The following is a 24,185-nucleotide window of genomic DNA, read 5'->3' as shown; positions in this document are numbered from 1 at the left end:
TCCATTCCTCAAAGCATGCAAAGCAAGAAACAGCTGCTAAAGTGGGTTGACCCATTGCCACAGTACTGAGAGTGTCTGGACACATAAGTACATCCACCTACAAAAAGTGCGATTTAGTGCCAGGACTGGTGGGTAGATACTTTACTTTGTCTATGCTTTTTTTCTTTCAATTCTTTGCACTTTGTTGTCATCCATGTGTGTTTACTCCAGTTGTCTCAAGCCAGTCCACAATGAGCTATCAGTAGCTTCCAGACCTTTTCAGAGTAGCTCAAAGCCTTGAGTTCATTTTTAAATAAGCACTGAGTCACATTTTTCCTTTTGAAGTTAAGTGAAGGCTGTGTTTATTTTACATTATCATCATCAGGTTGCAGATAGCAGGGCCTGGTAAGGAGAAGTGCTGGAGTCAGAATTATGACCCAGGGCACAGAGGTGAAGATTTTAAACACTAAGGTATTCAACACCTAGATAAAATACCTTGCCAACTGAGTATTGGAGGTGAGAACAAAATGATGTTTCTGAAGGCTTTTAAGTCAGAGAAAATTAAAGTGAAAAGTTACCTTATAATTAAGTTAACTTTTCATTTGAATTGTTTTCAATGTATTTTTAAGTGTTGCATTTACAACAGCAGGTCTCTTGCTCCTAGTGGCCAGTAGAACACTGTATTTTTTGTTATAAATATGGCACAGTCATTTTTTAAATGGGAGAAATTTAAAGAGCAGAAAAATGTTCCACATTGTGAACATTTTGGCTCTTTTAATTTCTCCCATTTAAAAAAAAAAATGGTTATATGTTTGTGTTGTACATGTAACGGTGGCACATACGGCGAAAGGTTTGTCCTGTACCACAAGTACATACTACACAGGATCTCAGTTACCTATAAACATATATTCCATTCATATGCACACATGTTCATACATCTCTTAAGACCACGCTCTCACTGACGCACATGGCAGCCCTGTAATAGTGTCCTTGTCACAGTATTTTGTTCACATCGCAGTACCTGGCTCTATGGACGTTAGGCTTACAGTGAAGGAGGCTTGGCGTGGGGGTGTCTGGTAATAATGAGCGAGTTGTTTAGCCTTTGGTAGCTCACTATGATTTTCACTGATCAGAAGTAGCTCTTGCTACAGAAAAGTATGGAGCCCCCTGGTTTAATATGTGTTCAGGTTACAGTAATTCAAAGCAAAGCCAGCAGTACTGTATGTTTGTTCCACTAAGAATTATATTTTCCTGTGATGTGCGTTAAAAGTTAAGAATTCGTACATACATTCTTAAAAGTACACATGCATGACGTTCTATTAAAATTATATGCAGTGGTTATTTTTATATTTAGAAATGTGATTGCGAGCATTTGACTGTCACATAGGAGGCAGCATGTTTTCATTATTTATTTTCCTTTTTGTGGCACATTGCTTATATAAAACAAATAATAACCTTCACATCAGCTTGCAACGCCCTGAGATTTTGCGTTTGTCAAAAACTGGTGTAATTAGTTCATCAGATTTGTCACATTTTTGCTATAAATCGTATTACATTCATTCACAACTGCTTCATTGGGAAACAAACATTTTCAGTTATTGCTCCGAAATCGCAAGTTCTTGTTCTTGCTTGGAAGAATAGATATCCTTTTCGGCTGACTCCACATTTGTTCTGGGTTCCCATTGGGCATGTGGCCTGGCATTAGCCCGCCCTTGTAACATTTTGGTTCTTCATTACTGCTGAAGCATGATTCGGTAATGTAACCGTGATTCGATTCAACAGGTGAAATTGCAGCTGTCAACAGGACGCCACCTTGCAAAGAAATACAGTTGCTTACCTTCCCGCATGAAAATGTTAAATGCTCAAGTAGAAAAACATCATTTTACTTCTTGTCCTCACCCAAGTCTCTAAAGGAGCGCAGAGCAAGCACTTTTAGGCTAAGAATTTTACAAACTGGCCACTTAGAGGCCCCCTAAGCATATTTGCAAAAACGTACTCTTACAAATTCCATAGCGACCAGCAGTGTTTGAGGAAAATGGCTCGTGAAGAATTGTGCCAGAAGGCCTAAGTATGTACTGCCCAGTAAGTAAGTTAAGACATGTTACTGCTTCATACACACCAGACCTTTAAACAAAAATAAAGAGTTTGTGCTAATTGTTCCTTCATTGAAATATCAGGTGAGTTTTAAAATGTATGTTTTCTCAATCGTTTCATAGTCTTTCGTCACTTCACATCTGATCTCACATTCCCTGCCCTTGTTCTCAGAGTCAGTTGGAAACGTTACGGTGGAAATACATCCAGATTTGTCCTTATTGTCCAAGTTTTGAATACAATCCTCGTCAATGGGGTACATTCCATCAAACCATGACACGTCAGCACTTCTTGTACTGCATCCAGCTATAAAATATTTCAATACAACAGTCTCGCCAGCCTTAGGATCACTGGTGAGGCACTGAATTTCTGATGGCTGTTCTTCCTTCTGGATTTCTGCTTCACATCCTGAAAAGTGTGAATTGAAAACATTTTAAAAACTTCATTTAACAAGGAAATAATTAGTTTCGTATTATATTTACTAGGTAGCTGACTGACAATTCAGGCATAGTTGAACATATAACTCAGTTAAAACATTAAATTATATGTTTTATGAGTTTCACTTATCCATTCAAATCTGTATATATCACGGGAAGCCTATGGTTCTCAGGGTACCGATCGTGTTATTCTGCCAGTATTAGCTGTTGATTTACAGAAATATTCATAGTTTTAGAATAAATAGCAAACCAACATATTTTCTTTTTGTTAATATTTCATTCTAAATACAATATAATCATTCTTGTTTATGTTCTGAAAACCCAGCTCCTTATTGTCTTTGCCTAGAGGTTCTGTTCACATCTCCTACGTCTCACGATTTGACTCAACAAAAGAAGCTCCCGGGGGTGGGAGCACTGATTGCACACTTGTTTCACAATTATTTACTCTTTTTTTGTCCGTCTCTAGAGGGAGTCTTACAAAGGAGAGAAGGTAGTTGATTAAAAATGCAGTGCCACAATACGCAGAAATACAAATATTATTGTATAACACGAGAAAGCATTGGTCTATCTGGGTCGGGTTTCTACATGGAGTGCCTTGTTATCTAGGATCTTAGGTTCTCTTTATATGATTTAAGCACTCTCTGGTAAAATGTCCTCTGTCGCATTGGTGGGTAGCAGTTTGTCATCACCTTTTCCGATTCCAAGAGAGACTAGGTACGTTTGCCCATTATTACCTTTGGTATTTAAAAGTCCAGCAGAGTTTTTAATGAAATAGATGATATCACAGATAAACATACACTCTACAATGTTTAGAACAAAAGGTGATCAAGAGGAAATTATATAGATGAAATTATATATAGATTGTAAGAAAGTGAAGTATTAATTGGGGTGGATGTTAGGTTAGTCTTCCACAAGTAATAAAGTCACTAACCGGTTAGTTCCAGTAAAGGTTTCAGTAACTTAAACCTGAGGTTAGCCCCTCCAAGCTATGGCATAGACCAGGCAGTCTTAACTTAAAAAAATGTGTAAAGTATTTAGAAGTACCAAATAGGTTAAAATTACAACACTGTGAAAAGTCCACTTCAATTTATAAAAAATCGAGAATACTTTTATGAAAAAAATGACACAAAAAGTGACACAAATCTAAAAGAGTGAAACACGAAATATATTATTTTTAAAGTTTAAATAAAAATAACAACAAAAAGCATTAAACCCCAATCAAAGACATCTGGTTGTGCTAGATAGGAACCTAGGACTAAATAAAGCAATAATCACAAATAATTTAAAATGAGTACCTTCAGTTTCCCGTTATTTGTTTTTAAACAGTACAAACCACTAAGAAAAAGTAAAAAGTCAATCAACGATCATTGTTTACCCAGACCTAGGTGTGATGTCAGGCCAACCACTTAAGAGCTTGGGTCAGATACACCAAGAAAGTTTGTCCTAGTCACAGATTTTACCTTAGGATTTAGGGCTTGATTACAATCTTGGCAGATAGAATATCTGTCACTTTTGTCATGCAGTATTCCGTCTGGCGTATTACGGTCTCCATAGGATATAATAGGATCACAATACGGCAGACGGGATATCTGTCGCATGTGTGAAGGAGTGATTCAGTCCGCTAAGATCGGAATCAGGCCCTTAGTCTCGGAATGGGAGCCAAAATCCTTCAGCAGGGCAAGGCAGAGACTTTATTCCAAGAAGTACACTCAAAGCCAGAAAGCCATTGGACAAGTCACTGGTTTTGTGGGAAAAGCTCATAGCTTGAACATTTTGAATTTCACACCCAGGGAGACCTGCTCATCAGCTGGCTACTTTTTGTGCCTTCACCCAGTCAATATTTCTTTGTTTGGACTTACTTTCTTTCTCAGAGCTCTGACTCCTCCAGCCGGGCAAGGTTGCAAGCTGTATCCAATGATGAATCCCACAAGGCCAGATAACTCCCGGTGTTGGTCAGCTGAAACAGGTTTCTCCACTTGAAGGTTCTGTGCAGCATCAAATCCATTTCTTCAGCCCACTCAAGTTGTGCCTTGGCAAGATCGGCTCAGATGGATGGTCACGGTCATTTAGCAGTTTGAAGTCAGAATTTTTTTTGAAGTCTCACAGCTTTTCAGAGTGTGTAGAAGAAGCTCAGTTAGACTTTAGGGACATTAGTTGGGGGTCATGTCTTGCTCCAGCACAGGCCAAAAGAGGGTCTTGTCTTCATCCAGTGGCAACTGGTCAGATGGGAACTTGACAAAAAAGGCCTCTAGCAGCATGTACCCATTTAGCAAAAGAATACGTCTGCGAATTGACCCTTGGAGTCCACTTCTCTGTCCTGGGAAGAAGTGGGATGAGGACCAGCCCTTCAGGTCTCCCCAGAGGACACAATAAGCAGATGCAGTCCTTCTATTCTTCCTCAGGTCCAGAAAGTGTTCTGAGGAGTGTGGCTTGGGGTGATATTTATGATTGGCACTAGGTAGTGGGTGGAGCTGACTCTGGGCTTCTCCCTAACCAATGGGATTTAAGTACCCATTGGCAACCAAACATTTCAGCACTTCCCATTTGCCGTAACTGCAAACAATATCACAGTGCACCTTATGCCTAAATTCCAAAATGAATGAACTCTTGCTCCCCTGTGCAGAGTTGGTGATTTACCTAGAGGTGTGCCTAGGGAAATGATTATCCTCCTCTGTTGTGGCCACTTGTCACCGACTCAGAGGTAGCTCCCTTCCCACTGGTGTTGGAGCCAGCCTGGGGGTAACAAAGGTTTTCCTTCTCCAAGCCTCACTTTCCATTTACGTGTAACAGAACAGGTTTCTGGCTCCACCCTAACTGGTCTTTGCAAGGGTAAGAAAAATAGGTCTGCACACCAAGGCTATTGTTTCTGCTCTGGGAGGAATTTTTATACCTCACTAAAGTCAAGCAGTAACACTGCAGTTACTAGCAGGCTAATGCAAATTAGCCTCCAAGGCAGTGATACTCAATGTACAGCCCTGGGGTTCTCTTGCAGCCCTACCGACCTTCACATGTGGCCCCCTGCTGAACGACCTCGCTTGGCAGTTGTTTACTTAGAGCACTAAGATTTAGAAAGATGTTAAATAAACAGGCATACACTTATCTACAAGCTAACCAAAGTAAAAGAAGAGAAGCAAATAAGGTATCCTGCACCAATCAACTTTAGGAACACATTCATTTTTAAGACATTTTGCAAAAAAGTCTCTTCAAAATTCAAAAACGTGTATTTCACTAACATGCAGAAGCATTTCACCCTAGTACGTCCAATTAAATCAGTGCATTGAGAAGTATTTTTTAAAGTGATAGTTAGTCAGGTGGTGGGGGGTCATGAACGTTCCTACATTCAATTTTGTAAACTAAGAGGCAAGTCAGTTGTAATGTGGACCCCTCTGGCCTGCCTTGGCTGCTATTTTACATAAACAACATTATAGTTTATCAAATAAAACACAAGAGTTTTGTACCATGCATATAATGAACTGTATTTCAAGGTGCTCTTATAAAGAAGAAAAAGGAGGCAAAGTGGAATAAAACAATTGCTAGCATCACACAATTTGGTCAGGCGAGGAAGCTGGGATTGAATGTAGGTTTTCTGGTTTCACATTGTGCAGTTTTATTTAATTCCAATTCAATAGTCAAGTGCCATATGTACAAACATATTTTCCCATAGACACAGAATGGATAAAACCCTTTGGTACATCTGGCCCCAAGTTACTTCCTTTTTACACTTGACTCTTCCAATGTAGTGAGAGCAAGTAAAGAAGGCTTACACCAAGGTGCAGTAGAGATTCAGATACAGCATAACACAGGATTGTCTAATCTGTGACTCTTCAAGAGAGTAGGCGCTTAATTTAGAGAGCAGGATGGAATGAAACCTTTAAAATAACTCCCTGACTACATCATGTATATGCTTCCCTTCCTCAGCATCCCCATTACCAACCCTCCCCACAAAGCCCCACTCCCACTCTGCTGGCAGCAATGCAGCCCTCATGCACACCAGAGACCGCACTCTGTGCCCCCTAGGGGAACGCTTGCCAGTTCCCCATGCTCTAAGGGCTTCAGGCAGGGAAAAAATAACTTTCTAAAAGTTACATTTTCTAAATATCTATTATAAATTTAACTTCACCATTGGACTGGGTCTTAATAAACATTAACAATAGTGTTTGATCATTTTTCTAGCTGGTCCCAATTCTGAGGAAGCATAATTAATATTTTTATCTGTACTGTGGTTTTCTCATATGACAGCCAAAGCTTTCCAGAGTGAAAATAGCTTTTGAGGGCTTGTCACTGAAAGGACATGGTAACATTACATTTCTAAGTGTCTCATCTTTAAATACCATGTACCCTTCCTTGTGATCTACAAGGCCTACTAAGGGATGACCTTTTATTATTTAAATCTGCAGGCCAATCTGTTAAAATAACCCTTTTGACAGTGGAATGCCTTCCTTTTAAACTGCAGCAGTCGGGCTACAGTGGTAGTGTGCCATTCACTAGTGTGAAATAGGAAAACATGCTTTAGGACTAAGTGCTGCAGTCCACGGGTGACATTTAACTGCCTTTGCCATCACTGTGGTATATGGAATTTCAGCCTTAAAGTTCGTCTTAACAGTGGTACGTTAGTGCATCTTTGAATTTTCTTCCCCTTAGAATAATGGGAATCTTTTCCTGTTCTGTGAGGAAATGTAGTATTTTATGTGGTGTGTTTGTGAGACCTCACTGTGTAATACAGTCACAATACCACTTTGGGTCCAGTCAGATTAACTGGTAAAACTGTAGCTCAACTCTGGGAAGTTGTGGTTTTGAGCAGCAAGTCTTAAAGAAAGAAACACATGTAAAGCATTCAGAAGTGCCAAGAAAATAAAGCCACATAAGCAATTCAATACCAATTTATAAAAATAGATACTATTTTGATGAATTTCTAGACAACAAAACAAACAAAAATGTATATCCCCAGGGCCCTGCAGTGGATTTTAAGTAAACTGAAAATCATTGCAAAATTTAAACAAGCAACGGTAACTTCAAAGTTTGGAAGCCCTGTTGAGTTATCAACTACAACAGAGGAGAAGTCATGGGGGATGATAAGTTGCAGGACCATTATCCTTGCCACCAAAGCAGTCTCAAGTCCAGTTCCAGGCTCTAGGAGTAGACCACCATGGACTTCAATAGAGTGGTCCTAACTCAAGGGATACAGGATGCTAAACATGCTGTAAGATGCTGAGGATGCTGTGCGGTCAACAGGGGACTTCCTGAGGTTATTACTTGGTCCACTGTCAAAGTGGGTGGCTTTTGTCACAGGGATCAATGTCCCTCAAAGTCCTCTTTGATCCACCGAAAGTCCAGTTAACACCGGACTAGTAAACTCCGGTAACAGGGAAACCAGTGCTTAACTTTGGTGAAGGCTAATGTCCGTCTTGGGGGACCAAATGGCATTCAGACAACTTTCCCAGGTTCAGTAGTCTCAGGTCCACCTTTTGAGCATTGGGAATCAGGCCCTCATTAAGATCATGTGATTCGGCCCGCCATGCCGGCAGTGCCGGCCAAATCCGCCAGACAGCATGGCGGGCCGAACCACCATATAATAAACATGGTGAAGGCCGCCAGCGGCAGCCCTCACCCACCGCCAAGCTCCCGCCGTCAGGCAACCTGGAGGTGGGATGAAACACCATCCATCAGGTTAGCGGCGCTACCCTACGGATAATGTTTCATTTCCCGGCAGCCTTTTCCTGGCGGGATATCCTGCCAGGAAAAGGCTGGCGGAGGGGGTGCCCCTGCACTGCCCATGCACTTTGCATTGGCAGTGTAGGGGCCCCGGTGCAGAGCCCCGTAACGCAGGTCACTGCCCGATTTTCAGGCAGTGATCTGCACGACTGGTGCATCTGCACCTGCCGCACAGAGGCATTGACAGAGGCTCCATGTGGAGCCCCTGTCAATGTCACGCCCGAGCCTTTCTGTGAGCCGACGGGCATAAACAAGGTTTCCGCCTGCCGGCTCTCAGAAAAATTAATATTCTGTCCGACGGTGTTCCGGGGTCTCTGGCGGTCAGTGTTTTGACCTCCAGCATGAACACGGCGGTTGTTTCCGCCGTGTTCATAATGACCCCCTTAATCTCCCGGGCTGCACATTGTGTTTTTAGATACACCTTTGACTATGCCCCCACACTCATTGACCACTGTTTAATATTATTTCCTCACTGTAAAAATTATCTGCAGTGGGGATTGGGGATGTTTATGATTGTCGGTGATGAGGAATACCACGTTCTAGAAATTTATGTCAGGAGGGGTTTTTACACCTAAAAACTTTTGAGAGGGGGGTCTGGGCATCAAAAAGTTTGAAGACCTCTGTTCTACTCTAAAAAGGATTCTGCGCACTCAACTGCGCAATGTGACATGCTTCATTTCTGGGTTACTCCTTGCCGGAGACTGATTCTTCAGTGTCAGGTGGGCTCTTCGTGAGCTCTTAGGAAGGTTATGCCTCCTGGCCTCTGCTGTGTCTCACAAAAGCTACTTTCTTGATCCTGCTCCTGGATCCCTTTGTGATGTCCAAAGGAGCCCCCTCTTTAACCCCCCCCCCTTTTTATTTCCCTGCTCGGTTTCTACTTCCTTCCATCTTCTCCCCTTTGTCTTCCTTCCCTATTATCTCTCCTGTTAGACTAACCAGGCCCCAGCACCAGTGTTCTTTCCCAAAAGTGTACCATTGTTCCCACAATTGGCACACCCCTGGCACAGAGTTAAGTCCCTTATTACAGGTACCAAGGGCCCTCTGGCCAGGGAAGGTCCTCAAGGGCTGCAGCATGTATTATGCCACCCTGGAAGACCCCTCACCAAGCATATGCACACTGCCATCAAGGCTTGTGTGTGTTAGTTGTGAGAAAAAGACAAAGTCAACATGGCACCCCTCTCAGGGTGCAATTTCCACAAACCACTGCCTGTGGCATAAGTAAGTCACCCCTCTAGCAGGCCTTACAGCCCTAAGGCAGGGTGTACTATACCACTGGTGAGAGCATAGCTGAATGAGCAATATGCCCCTACACTGTCTAAATCCATTCTTAGACATTGTAAGTGCAGTGTGGCCATAATGAGTACATGGGCTGGGAGTTTGTCATTACGAACTCCACAGTTCCATGATGTATACACTGAAGACAGGGAAGTTTGGTATCAAACTTCTCAGTACCATACACAGACACTGATGCCAGTGCTGGATCTATTGAGAAATGCACCTAGAATGCAGCTGTAGCAACCTGGCCTGGTGTGTGGTGGGTACCTGAGGTATTTACACCCTTATACCAGGTCCACGTATCCCCTATTAGTGTAGTGTAGGCAGTGTCTAGATGCCAGGTAGTGGATGAGCAGCCCAGGCTTATCTACGAGACATGCAAACCTTATGAATACCACTGTAGTCATACAGTACTTACACACATGAAAGAAAATGCTCAGTGTTACGAAAATAAAGGGTATTTATTACAGTAACACAGTACCAAAACACTAGATAGGCAACCCTCCAATAGGATGTAAGTAAACACACTAAATATGTACACTACTAATCAGCAATAGGCATAGAAAGTGATATAAAACAGTGCAAATGCAATTAGACAATAGTGGCCCTGGAGGTAGCCCAAATCATTTACTAAAAAAATGGAACACGAACACAGGATCCCCACCTAGGTAAGTGGAATGTGTAGAGGGGAGCTGGGGTTTCTAGGAAATCACCAAAGGTAAGTACCACAGTGACCCCTAGCGACCAGGAGGAAAGGAGTAAATTACTAGATTTTCCCCAAACCACCCAAAAGGAAGGAAAAGAAGAAAATGCAACACCCAGACAAGACTGCAAGAATCCAGCGGCGGATTCCTGGAGAGGAAGACCCTTGGAAGAAGGGGACCAAGTCCAGAAATCACAGAGGAGTACAGGAGGAGCAGGAGCTACTACCCACCCAGATGTGGATGCAGGAGTTGGTCAACGGTAGGACGAAGACAGTCAGGAATGCAGCACTGGAGCAGGTGAAGAGTTTCTGGAAGATGCAGTCGATGTCCATGCTGGATGGATGATTGAAATTGGTCAGTGGCGTGGAAAAGCCACCTACAAGCCTTGGCAAAGGCAGAAGTCACGGTGAAGCAAAAGTAGAGCTGCCGGGGACCAGCAAGGTCCAGGAGGACTAAACCAAGGTGGGAGTCCTCGGGAGACCCTCAGCAAAGGCAGAGAGTCCAAAGAAGAAGAGGCAGCCCCCACAGGAGACTCACTGGATGAGGAACCAGTACTTGTTCATGAGCCCATGCAGCATAATTGGAGAAGGGTCCAACGCTGCAGGAGAAGCACCAGAGGGCTGTGCGCTGCAGGAAGGAGTGCTGGGGGTTGGGGCTACACAGAGCCTGAAGATCCATAGGAGGAGATCCAAACAAGCCTTGGTAGCTGCAAAAGACGCAGTGCATGGAGGTACTTTCCTACATGGGAAGGCAGAGGCTCGGCTCACCTCACCAAAGGTGGACAGCTTGCAGAGAGGACCAAGAGGACTACTCCCAATCACCACCTGTGATGCAGGGTCTACGCAGCCCAGGATGAGAGGAGATCCATGGAGCTAGTTGATGTTGCAGTTGGTGCCTTGAAACTCAAAGGGGACCCCATGGAACCATCTTTAAACTAACCTGTGCAGTGCTTTTCCAAGTGGTCCCTGGCAGTGGCCCTACCCCAGCTCCAGAGACCTTTCATCAATGCTCCCAATGGAACCGGAAGCCACCTGAACTTCTCCAGCTGGCACAGTGTGCCTGCAACAATCTCTACTAATCTGCAAAAGAAGAACATGCTAAACCAATTGTACAATTGTATATGTATTTTAAAGGTGATTTTCCATTGATTCCTATGCTGCTCAATTACGCACAAAATACCATTTTTAATCAACTTCAAAAATAAAATTCATATCTCAAAAAGTACTCAACCCATTTTGATCTTGTTCTTGAAAATTATATAAAGATTAAGTAGTTTTATAAATTGGTCTTGAGTTATTCCTTTGAGTGTGTGAACTGCATGATTGATAGTCTGAGTACAACAAATACTTTGCACTTCTCCAAGACTGGAATAACTGCTCGACAGAGCTATCTTAAAAATAAGAGGACTAGGTGATCTAGTTTTTACCCCTGTAAACCAACGTGTGGTTTCTTGGACCCCCTGCACACTGTGCCTAGCTTTGCACACTACATAGAGGGCCAGCCTCCTACAGCTGTTGAAGGTGAGCTCGCCCCAGGCTGTCGTCTCCCACCTTCAGACTAAAGCAAACCTCCTGCATTCGCTGGGGTTCACTATAAACATGCCAAAATCACACGTGACCCACTCTCAGATGCTCCCTTTCATCAGAGCTGTTCTGCACACAGTGTAGTTTCTTGACTATCCTCCTGAGCTGCGACTTCAGGATATTCAGGCTGTGATACTGATCTTTCAGCCTCTGTCCTAGAGTTCTATGAGAATTACTCTGAGGCTGCTGGGCCTCATGGCCTCCTGCATCTTGCTAGTGACTCATGCCGGTGACATATGCGGTCTTTGCAGTAGGACGTGAAGTTACAGTGGGCATAGCATCATGAAAATCTCTCCAACATGGTCCAGATCTCAGAATGGACTGCAGTGGTGGCTTCTGAACCGTGATTGGGTCAAGGGCTGATCCCTCTCTCTTCCCCAACCAGATCTCACTGTAGTGACCTGGGCAGCCTCAGGGGAGATGTGGGGATCAGAGGAGGTCTGTATCTCCGGCAGAGTTCGAGTTCCATACCAACCTTCTGGAACTCAGTGCTATCCAACTGGCATGGAAAGCATTCCTTACCTCTCTCAATGGGAAAGTGGTGCAGGTGTTCACGGACAACACCACCACCATGTGCTACTGCAACAAGCTGGGCAAAGTGGGTTCACCATCTGGTGGGCTCAAACGTCGATGCCTAGTTGATAACAAATGGCTTTTCCAAACAGAGGTGTTGCAAGGTCTCTTTAATTAGTGGGGAGAACCTTGGTTAGATCTGTTCGCCGCCAAAGAGAAAGCGCAATGTCAGCTGTTTTGCGCATTGGTGTTTTCAAGGCAGCACTCGCTCAGTGATGCTTTTTGTTTTGATTGGAACTTAGGCCTCCTTTCCGCCAATGCTACTTCTGCCCAGAGTTCTCAAGAATATCAAGAACAACTGGGCCCAAGTCATTCTCGTGGCCCCAGACTGGGCAAGAAGGGACTGGTATCTCGAGCTCTTGAGCATGGCCATAGATCCTCCATTCAGACTGCCCCTTCGGGTGGCTCTTCTGTGACAGCTGCAGGGGCGGTTCTCCACCCAAACCTGTCTAGTCTTTACCTTCTTGAGTGGAGATTGACGGGGGCAGTTGACAGTTGTTGACCTTCCACCCACAGTCTGTGATGTTATCTTGGCAGCCAGGTGTCCCTCCACCAAAACGGTACATGCCTGTTGTTGGAACAAATTTGTGGCATGGTGTAAGGACAAGTCTGTTGACCCCCTCTCTGCCCCTCTTTCTGAGATTCTTCTGTTCATTCTTTCTTTGGCCCAGCAGGGCTCTGCTCTAGGTACCCTCAAGGGTCATTTGTCTGTTTAGTGGGCTCCTGCCCCCCCCTGGACACTTGCGCGACTCTTGGACCTGGTCCCCTTCCTTTGCAGGTCCTCAGGTCCAGGAATCCATCTTCAGTGCTTTGCAGTCAGTTGTTGTCTTTGCAGAATCCCCTATCTCGACTTTACACTCTTTCTGGGGTAGTAAGGTAGCTTTACTCCTACTTTTCAGGGTCTTGGGGTGGGACATCTTGGACACCCTTAGTGTTTTCTTACACTCCCAGCAACCCTCTACACACTACACTAGGCCTGGGGTCCATTCGTGGTTCGCATTCCACTTTTGGAGTATATGATTTGTGTTGCCCCTAGGCCTATTTTCCCCTATTGCATTCTATTGTGTTATACAGTGTATGTACTACTTTTCTAAGTGTTTTACTTACCTGATTTTTGGTTTGTGTGTATATTTTGTGTATATTACTTACCTCCTAAGGGAGTATATCCTCTGAGATACTTTTGGTATATTGTCACTAAAATAAAGTACCTTTATTTTTAGTAACTCTGAGTATTGTGTTTTCTTATGATATAGTGCTATATGATATAAGTGGTATAGTAGGAGCTTTGCATGTCTCCTAGTTCAGCCTACGCTGCTCTGCTATAGCTACTAATAAGGGATAACTGGACTCTGCACAAGGTGTAAGTACCACAAGGTACCCACTATAAGCCAGGCCAGTCTCCTACACATACCTGACTAGGTGCCCAATCCTCCTCTGAGGGCTATTTAGGGTCTCTCCAGTGGGCTTTCCCTCAGATTACGACTTGCAAGAATTCATCAGGGTTTCTCTGCACTTCTCTCTTTGACTGCTGCCAAAGGATCGACCGCGGACTGCTCAGGATGCCTGCAAAACCGCAACAAAGTAGCAAGATGACTACTAGCACCCTTGTATCGCTTCATCCTGCTGGCTTTCTCGACTGTTTCAAGGTGGTGCATGCTCTGGGGGTAGCCCGCCTCCTCTCTGCACCAGGAGCTCTGAAGAAATCTCCTGTGGGTCGACGGAATCTTCCCCCTCCAAACGCAGGCAACAAAACACTGCATCACCGGTCCTCTGAGTCCCCTCTCAGCACGACGAGCGTGGTCCCTGGAACTCAGCAACTCTGTCCAAGTGACTCCCAAAGTCCAGTGACTCTTCAGTCCAAGTTTGGTGGAGGTAAGTCCTTGCCTCCCCACGCTAGACTGCATTGCTGGGTACCACGTGATTTGCAGCTGCTCCAGCTCCTGTGCACTCTTCCAGGATTTCCTTCGTGCACAGCCAAGCCTGGGTCCCCGACACTCCTTCCTGCAGTGCACAACCTTCTGAGTTGTCCTCCGGCGTCGTGGGACTCCCTTTTGTGACTTCGGGTGGACTCCGGTTCACTTTTCTTCTAAGTGCCTGTTCAGGTACTTCTGCGGGTGCTGCCTGCTTCTGTGAGAGCTCCCTGACTTGCTGAGCGCCCCCTCTGTCTCCTCCTCCAAGTAGCGACATCCTGGTCCCTCCTGGGCCACAGCAGCATCCAAAAACCCTAACCACGGCCCTTGCAGCTAGCAAGGCTTGTTTGCAGTCTTTCTGTGTGGGAACACCTCTGCAAGCTTCTTCATGACGTGGGACATCCATCCTCCGGAGGGGAAGTTCATAGTCCTCTTCGTTCTTGCAGAACACCAAGCTTCTTCCAACAGGTAGCAGCTTCCTTGCACCCTCAGCTGGCATTTCTTGGGCTCCTGCCCACTCTCGACACTGTCGCGACTCTTGGACTTGGTCCCCTTGTCTTACAGGTACTTAGGTCTGGAAATCCACTGTTGTTGCATTGCTGGTGTTTGTTCTTCCTGCAGAACCCCCCTATCACGACTTCTGTGCTCTCTGGGGGTAGTAGGTGCACAATAGCCCACCCCAAGACCCTGAAAGGTAGGTGTATTTTTCAAACCCTCACTGTTTTCTTACAGTCCCAGCGACCCTCTACAAGCTCACATAGGTTTGGGGTCCATTCGTGGTTCGCATTCCACTTTTGGAGTATATGGTTTGTGTTGCCCCTATACCTATGTGTTCCTATTGTAATCTACTGTAACTTTACATTGCTTGCATTACTTCTTTTTGCTATTACCTGCATAATTTTGGTATGTGTACATATATCTTGTGTATATGGCTTATCCTCATACTGAGGGTACTCCCTGAGATACTTTTGGCATATTGTCATAAAAATATCTGTGTATTGTGTTTTCTTATGATATTGTGCATATGACACCAGTGGTATAGTAGGAGCTTTACATGTCTCCTAATTCAGCCTAAGCTGCTTTGCCATAGCTACCTTCTATCAGCCTAAGCTGCTAGAAACACCTCTTCTACACTAATAAGGGATAACTGGACCTGGCACAGGGTGTAAGTACCTCTGGTACCCACTACAAGCCAGGCCAGCCTACAACACGTTAACTAAAATGGTGCAATCTTTTACATCAGGATTAGTTATCCCACAGAGAGGTACTTTTACCAGAGGGAGTACAGCTGTGGTAGCTGATGGTTCCCTTGGTACAGGTTCCACCCCAGGAGACGTTTCTCCCACCACAGGACTGGTATCCTTAGTGGCAGGGTGGGTAGGGGATACTTTGATGCCATTTTTAACTGTTGTTGGAGAAGGATCCTGAGATTTCAGACCTTTTTCTCTCCTTTGCTTTTTCATTTCAGCTGAAATGAGAGGAAGCAATTCCTCAGGGATACCCAGCATGGATTCATGGGTACTAAACTCTACCTCAGCCCAACCTGAGACCTCTAGGTCATTACCTAAGAGACAATCTACAGGTAAGCTAGGTGATACCACCACCTGCTTTGGGCCAGTAACTCCACCCCAACTAAACTGAACTACAGGTAAGGGGAGGAACTGAGTGGAGTTATGGACATCAATAATCTTGTATTGTTGTCCAATGAGGTGTTGTGCAGGAGACATTAGGTTTTCAGTCACCAAAGTAATACTGGCACCTGTGTCCCTGTAGGCCTAGGCCTCAACACCATTTATTAAAACTGACTGCCTGTACTTATCCATTCTAAGGGGACAAGCAGCCAGTGTGGCAAGGCCATTGCCACCAGGTGTGGCAGAAACTGTCTTGGGACTGACTACCCCAGTTTCTATGATGGACCCAGATTGAACCCAACAACACCCTTATTTTGACTGTTGCCAACAGTCCTACCACTATTACCACTACTGCTAGGGGCACTAGAGTTTGATGTATTAGTGGTGGTAGGTGTAGGAGGCTGGCCTGGCTTATAATGGGTACCAGATGGTACTTACACCTGGTGCCAGATCCAGTTATCCCTTATTAGTAGATTAGTAGTGTTCTAGCAGCTTAGGCTGATAGAGGTAGCTATAGCAGAGCAGCTTAGGCTGAACTAGGAGACATGCAAACCTCCTACTGTACCACTGATATCACATAGCACTATATCACAAGAAACACAATACTCAGAGTTACTAAAAATAAAGGTACTTTCTTTTAGTGACAATATGCAAAAAGTATCTCAGAGGATGTACTCCTTTAGGAGGTAAGTAATATACACAAAATATACACACAGACCAAAATCAGGTAAGTAATACACTTAGAAAAGTAGTGCAAACACTGTACAACACAATAGAATGCAATAGGGAAAAATAGGCCTAGGGGCAACACAAACCATATACTCCAAAAGTGGAATGAGAACCACGAATGGACCCCAGGCCTAGTGTAGTGTGTAGAGGGTTGCTGGGAGTGTAAGAAAACACTAAGGGCGTCTAAGATACCCCACCCCAAGACCCTGAAAAGTAGGAGTAAAATTACCCGACTACCTCAGAAAGACAGTGAAGTTGAGATAGGGGATTCTGAAAAGACAACAACTGGCTGCAAAGCACTGAAGACGGATTCCTGGACCTGGGGACCTGTAAAGAAAGGGGACCAAGACCATGAGTCACGCAAGTGTCCGGGGGGGCAGGAGCCCACTAAACCCCGGATGAAGGTGCAAAAGGGCTGCCTCTGGGTGGAAGAAGCCAAAGATTCTACAACAACAGAAGGTGGCAGGAACTTCTCCTTTGGTCAGAAGATGTCCCACAGCGTGCTGGAAGATGCAGAGTTGTTTTCACACAGAAAGACTGCAAACAAGCCTTGCTAGCTGCAAGAGTTGTGGTTGAGGATTTTGGGTGCTGCCAGGGCCCAGTAAGGACCAGGAGGTCTCCCCTTGGAGGAGGAAACAGAGGGGGCGCTCAGCAACACAGAGAGCCCATGCAGAAGCAGGCAGCACCCGCAGAAGTACCTGAACAGGCGTTCAGAAGATCTGAGCCCGACAGTCGACTCAGCACAACAAAAGAGGGTCTCACGAAGTCGGAGTCCAACTCAGCGAGTTGAGCACTGCAGGACAGAGTGCTGGGGACTTGGGCTAGGCTGTGCATGAAGGAAGTCCTGCAAAAGTGCACAGGAGCCCGAACAGCTGCAGTTCATGCAGTATGCAGGATTACTGTCTGGCTTGGGGAGGCAAGGACTTACCTCCACCAAATTTCGACAGAAGAGCCACTGGACTGTCAGGAACACTTGGATCCAGCTCCTGTGTTCCAGGGACCACGCTCGTCAAGATGAGAGGGGACCCAGAGGACTTGTGATGCAGATGTTTGGTGCCTGCGTTGGCAGGGGGAAGATTCCGTCGACCCACAGGAGATTTCTTCTTGGCTTCCAGTGCAGGGTGAAGGCAGACAGCCCTCAGAGCATGCACTACCAGGAAACAGTCGAGAAAACCAGCAGGATGAGGCGCTACAATGTTGCTGGTAGTCTTCTTGCTACTTGCAGGCGTCCTGGAGCAGTCGGCGGCCGATCCTTGGCAGAAGTCGAAGAGGGAAGTGCAGAGGAACTCTGGTGAGCTCTTGCATTTGTTATCTGGTGAGATACACACAGGAGTGTATAGGGAATAGCCCTCAGAGGAGGATTGGCTACAGAGGAAGGTAAGCAACTATCAGGAGGGGTCTCTGACGTCACCTGCTGGCACTGACCACTCAGAGGTCTCCATTGTGCCCTCACACTTCTGCATTCAAGATGGCAGAGGTTTGGGACACACTGGACGAGCTCTAGGCACCTCCCCTTGGGAGGTGCTGGTCCGGGGAGTGGTCACTCCCTCTCCTTTGTCCAGTTTCGCGCCACAGCAGGGCTGGGGGGGATCCCTGAACCGGTGTAGACTGGCTTATGCAAGGAGGGCACCATCTGTGCCCTTCAAAAACATTTCCAGAGGCCAGAAGAGGCTAATCCTCTCAGGCCCTTAACACCTATTTCCAAAGGGAGAGGGTGTAACACCCTCTCTCAGAGGAAATCCTTTGTTCTACCCTCCTGGGATTTGGCAGGTTTATACCCCCCTGGCGTCTGGGCAGTCTGAGGGTTGGCAGCAGCAGTAACTGCAGAGAAAACCCCAGAGAGTTCGTTTGGCAGTCCCCGTGCTCTATGCTGGAGCCGTGGGGATGCATGGAATTGTCCCCCCAGTACCAGAATGGTATTGGGGGGACAATTCCATGACCCTAGACATGTTACATGGCCATGTTTGGAGTTACCATTGTGACGCTACATATAGGTATTGACCTATATGTAGTGCATGCGTGTAATGGTGTCCCTGCACTGAAAAAAGTCTGGGGAATTGGCCCTGAACAATGTGGGGGCACATTGGCTAGTGCCAGGGTGCTCACACACTAATTATCTTTGCACCTAACCTTCACTAAGTGAGGGTTAGACATATAGGTGACTTATAAGTTACTTAAGTGCAGTGTAAAATGGCTGTGAAATAATGTGTGCGTTATTTTACACAGGCTGCAATGGCAGTCCTGTGTAGTGGTTTGTCTGAGCTCCCTATGGGTGGCAAAAGAAATGCTTCAGCCCATAGGATTCTCCTTGAACCCCAATACCCTGGGTACCTAGGTAGCATATACTGGAGAATTATAAGGGTGTTCCAGTGTGCCAATTGAAATTGGTAAAAGTGGTCCCTAGCCTATAGTGACACTTTTAAAGGCAGAGAGAGCATAAGCAATTAGGTTCTGATTAGCAGAGCATCAGTGACACAGGCACTACAAAGGTATACACATTCAGGCCACAAACTATGAGCACTGGGGTCCTGGCTAGCAGGGTCCCAGTGAGATATATAAAAGACACTGACAAATAGGGTTTTCACTATGAGCACTTGGGACCTGGCTAGATGGATCCCAGTGAGACAGGAAAAACACACTGACATATACTCACAAACAGGCCAAAAGTGGGGGTAACAATGCTAGAAAGAGGCTACCTTCTCACACCCTGTTTATCTGGTGGCCTTTAGCAGAGTGGCAGCTTTCAAAAAGTTGCCTTTCTGTAAAAGTGACATTAAATTCAACTTGGGTATCAAGTTGAGTTTAATGCCATAATGAATTTGATATCTTGAAATATCCATTTTAATAGTCTCATTCAGCTACTGGGGCTGCTCGTTTTTACACAGTCATTGGAAGTTTTACTGTGGGGACATATTAAAATACATGTTCCACTCAATAATATTTTGCTCCCTGCCTTACGATTGAATAGGCCATCCTTAGCAGAGGCTTCTATATATTAAGGGATTGGTTTAAATGGCAAAGTTGAACTAGCTGTTTAAAACTGCCTTTCCAGGCTGCATGTTCGTTGGTACACTCAGACACACACACACAGAACCCCCCCACCCCCCACCTCCCCCCCCTGGATATCCCTGGTACCATATATTATGGACTTATAAGGAAGTCAGATTCTGCTAATTTCTGATAGCCAACTTAACATTTTGTAAAGGGTTATAACACTGGCACTGAGGTCTGGTTAGCAGGGCTCAGTACACTCTCAGAGTCAAAAAAACAGTAGCACCAGTCCAAAACTCTGCAGGCGAACATGCAAAACAAGGCATTTCCTTACATGCTGTAGGAAAGTGCCCTTATTGGCTGGTTACCCCCCCCCCACACACTTTTTGCCTGATACTGATGCCAAATTGACTGACAGCATGCAGGGATCCTGCTAACCAGTCACCAGCACCAGTGTTCTTTCTCTAAAACTGTACCATTGTTCCCACAATTGACACACCCCTGGCACACAGTTAAGTCCAAAAGGTACCCATGGCCCTGTGGCCAGTAAAAGTCCCCAAGGGCTGCAACATGTATTATGCCACCCTGGGAGACCCCTCACCAAGCATATGCACACTACCACTGCAGCTTGTGTGTGCTGGTGGGGAGAAAATGACGAAGTCGACATGGCACCCCTCTCAGGGTGCCATGCCCACAAACCACTTCCTGTGGCATTGGTATGTCACACCTCTAGCAGGCCTTACAGCCCAAGGCAGGGTGCACTATACCCCAGGTGAGGGCATAGCTGCATGAGCAATATGACCCTACAATGTCTAAGTCCACTCTTAGACATTGTATGTGCAGTGTGGCCATATTGGGTATATGGGCTGGGAGTTTGTCATTACGAACTCCACAGCTCCATAATAGCTTCACTGAATATTGAGAAGTTTGGTATCAAACTTCTCAGCACAATACACCCACACTGATGCCAGTGTTGGATTTATTGAAAAATGCTCCCAGAGGGCATCTTAGAGATGCCCCCTGTATGTTAGCCAAACTGCCAGTGCAGGACTGACCAGTCTTCCATACCATGAGGTCAGATGAGTTTCTGACCTTTGTGCTCTCAGTGGCCAGAAACAAAGCCTGTCTTGGGTGGAGGTGCTTCACACCTCACCCCTACAGGAACCTTAACACTTGGCGGTGAGCCTCAAAGGCTCACACCTCCCCTCTACAGGAACTGTAACACCTGGTGGGGGGCATCAAAGGCACAGGCCTTCTGTTACAGTACCCCAGGACACTCTAACTAGTGGACATGCCAGCCCCCGGACAATGCCCCACTTTTGGCACCAAGTCCGGTGGGAAAATTAGGAAAAATAAGGAGGAGTGACCACCTCAGCTAGGTCCATCCCTTAGGTGTCCAGAGCAGAGGTGAACCCCTCCTTGCAAAATTCTCCATCCTGGTTTGGAGGACTGTAGGAGGCTGGCCTAGTTTGTAGTGGGTACCTAGGGTACGTACACGTTATACCAGGTCCAGTTATCCCTTATTAGTGAAATGTAGCAGTGTTCTAGCAGCTTAGGCTGATAGAGGTAGCTGTAGCAGAGCAGCTTAGGCTGAACTAGGAGACATGCAAAGCTCCTGCAATAACACTATAGTTACACAGTACTTATACACAATAAAAGACAATACTCTGTGTTACCAAAAAATAAAGGTACTTTATTTTAGTGACACAAGGCCAAAAATATCTTAGAGGCAATACTCCTTCTGGAGGTAAGTATTTTACACAATATATACAATAGTAACCAAAATCAGGTAAGTACACAGTCAGAAAATAGTGTAAAAAGTGAAAAAAACAATAGATTGCAATAGGCCACAAACCATATACTAAAATAGTGGAATGCGAATAACGTATTCCCCCCTAGGCAAGTGTAGTGTGTAGAGGCATCCTGGGAGTGTAAAAAAACGCCAAAGGTAAGTAAAATATCCCAACCCAGAGCCCAGGAAAACAGGAGTAAAGTACAGCAACTTTCCTCAGGACACACTACAAGTCGTGATAACGGATTTTGCAAGGACCAAGCAAGACTGCAAGAAACCAACAATGGACTCCTGGACCTGAAGACCTGTGAAGAGAGGAGACCAAGTCCAGAAGTCACAGAAGAGTCCAGGAAGTACAGCAGCCCCTGCCAACCTGGAAGAAGGTGCAAAAGTGGATTCTCCAGTTGGAAGAATAGTGTAGAATTGCAACAAAGAAGACAGCTGTGGGTTCCTGCATGATGCAAGAGATGTCCCACGTCAAGTCGTTGGAGGAATCCAGCACCAAAAACTGTCTGCATCCAACGGGCCTTGGTTCAAGCAACTTCGCGGTTTGCATCAAAATGGCGCTGCTGGGCACAGGAAGGACCTGGGGGTCTCAACTCAGCTCCCTTTGTCTCCTCAGTCTTTCAGCACTTCAGATAGCCCTCACAATATCAGGCAGCACCCAAGGGAGTCCCAGGACACGGAGACAAAGAAGATGCAAAATGCGGTTGTTGCAGCACTACACAGAAGGCCCACACCGCCGGAGAACAACTCAGGGAGTTGAGCGTCACAGGATCGAGTGCTGGGGACCTGGGCTACACTGTGCATGAAGGAATCTTGGAAGAAGTGCACAGGAGCCCAAGGAGCTGCAGAGGACGCGGTGCACAGGGATACTGTCGCAGCACGGGGAGGCAAGCTCTTACCTCGACCAAATTTGGACAGCTGGACCTTTGGACAGTCTGGGTCACTTCAGTCCACCACCTGTGTTCCACGGATCATTCTCATCGCCAGGAGAGGAGTCCCAGAGTACCGGTTATCGCAGAAGGGTGCCTGCTGAAGCAGGGAAGTGAATCTATCACTCCACGGGAGTTTCCTTTCATTCTTCTGTGCAGGATGAAGACAGGCAGTCCTCAGAGCATGCACACCTTGGAAACTGTTGCAAATGCTGGCTGGAGCTGAAGTTGCAGGTCACTGTAGCCTTCCTGGATACTTTGTTGCAGTTACAGAGGTTCCTGGAGCAGTCTGTGGTTTATCCGAAGGTCAGAAGCTGAACCAGAGGATGCAGAGGAGTCCTGGTGGAGTCTGGCAAACCGAATATGAGGAAACACCCAGAGGAGAGACCCTAAATAGCCCTGAGAGGGAGAATGGCTATCTAACTAGGTATGCACCTATCAAGAGGGGTCTCTGACGTCACCTGCTGGTACTGGCCACTCAGAGCCCTCTAGAGGGTCCCCACACCTTGGAATCCAAGATGGCTAATACCAGGGACACTCTGGAGGACTTCTGGGCACCACCCCTGGGGTGGTGATGGACAGGGGAGAGATCACTCACCTTTCCTTTGTCCATTTTCACGCCAGAGCAGGGACTGAGGGTCCCTGAACCGGTGTAGACTGGATTATGCAAGGAGGGCACAGTTTGTGCCTTTAAAAGCATTTCCAGAGGCTCTGGGAGGCTAGCCCTCCCAAGCGTGTAACCCCTATTTACAAAGGGAGAGGATGTAACACCTTCCTCCCAAAGGAAATGCATTCTTCTGTCTTCCTGGGATTGAGCTGCTCAGTCCACAGGAGGGCAGAAACCTGTCTGTGAGGTAGCAGCAGCTTGGGCTGCAGTGGAGACCTCAGAGAGCTGGTTCAGCAGTACTGGGGGTCCATGGTGGAGCCCCCAGGGTGCATGGGATTGGTCCCCTCAATACCAGATTTGGATTGGGGGTCAATACCATGATCTTAGACACTTCCCATGGCCATATTCGGAGTTACCATTGTGAAGCTACATATGTATTGACATATATGTAGGGCATGCTTCTGATTGTATTCCCGCACTCATGAAGTCTGGGGAATTGCCACTGGACAATGTGGGGGCACCTTTGCTAGTGCAAGGGTGCCCTCACACACAGTAACTTTGGACCTAGCCTTCAGTAAATGAAGGTTAGACATATAGGTGACTTATAAGTTACTTAAGTGCAGTGAAAATGGCTGTAAAATAGTGTGTGCACTATTTCACTCAGGCTGCAGTGGCAGTCCTGAAGAAAGGTTTGTCTGAGCTCCTTATGGGTGACAAAATAAATGCTGCAGCCCATAAGGATCTCCTGAAACCCCAGTGCCCTGGGTACCTAGATACCATATACTAGGGACTTATAAGGGGGGGTCAAATGTGCCAATCAGAATTGGAATATGGATTCACTAAACTATAGTGACAAATTTGGTAGAGAGAGCATAAGCACTGGAGTTCTGGTTAGCAGAACTTCAGTGACACAGTAAAGCATACTGACAACACACATAGGCCACAAACTATGAGCACTAAGGTCCTGGCTAGCAGGATCCCAGTGAGACAGTAAAAACACTCCGACAAACGCTCACAAACAGGCCAAATATGAGGATAACAATGCTAGAAAGAGACTACTTTCTCGCACCAGTATGCCAATTTGGAGTGAAATACTGGGTTATCAGTATGCAGTGATCAATTTGGAAACAGAGAGAGCTTAAGCACTAGGGTCCTGATTAGCAGGATCCCAGTGACACAGTCAAGCATACTGACGAAAAACAGTGGAACATACTGTAGGAGGCTGGCCTGGCTTAT

At 45.9% G+C, this 24,185-nt stretch overlaps 1 protein-coding gene across 1 annotated transcript in view; it reads right to left on the bottom strand.

Moving 5' to 3' along the window:
• Window positions 1–1,375: 1,375 nt before the first annotated feature.
• LOC138284669 (uncharacterized) overlaps window positions 1,376–24,185 on the bottom strand; it is a 538,877-nt gene continuing 516,067 nt past the window's right edge. The window contains exon 12 of the mRNA XM_069223737.1: window positions 1,376–2,478. Within this exon, the coding sequence (XP_069079838.1) occupies window positions 2,153–2,478 (326 nt within the window). The 3' untranslated portion in view covers window positions 1,376–2,152. The remainder of the gene's footprint in view (window positions 2,479–24,185) is intronic.

This window comes from Pleurodeles waltl, chromosome 3_1, assembly GCF_031143425.1.
Source record: "Pleurodeles waltl isolate 20211129_DDA chromosome 3_1, aPleWal1.hap1.20221129, whole genome shotgun sequence".
Taxonomy (NCBI): Eukaryota; Metazoa; Chordata; class Amphibia; order Caudata; family Salamandridae; genus Pleurodeles; species Pleurodeles waltl.
This window is presented reverse-complemented; position numbering and strand designations above follow the sequence as displayed.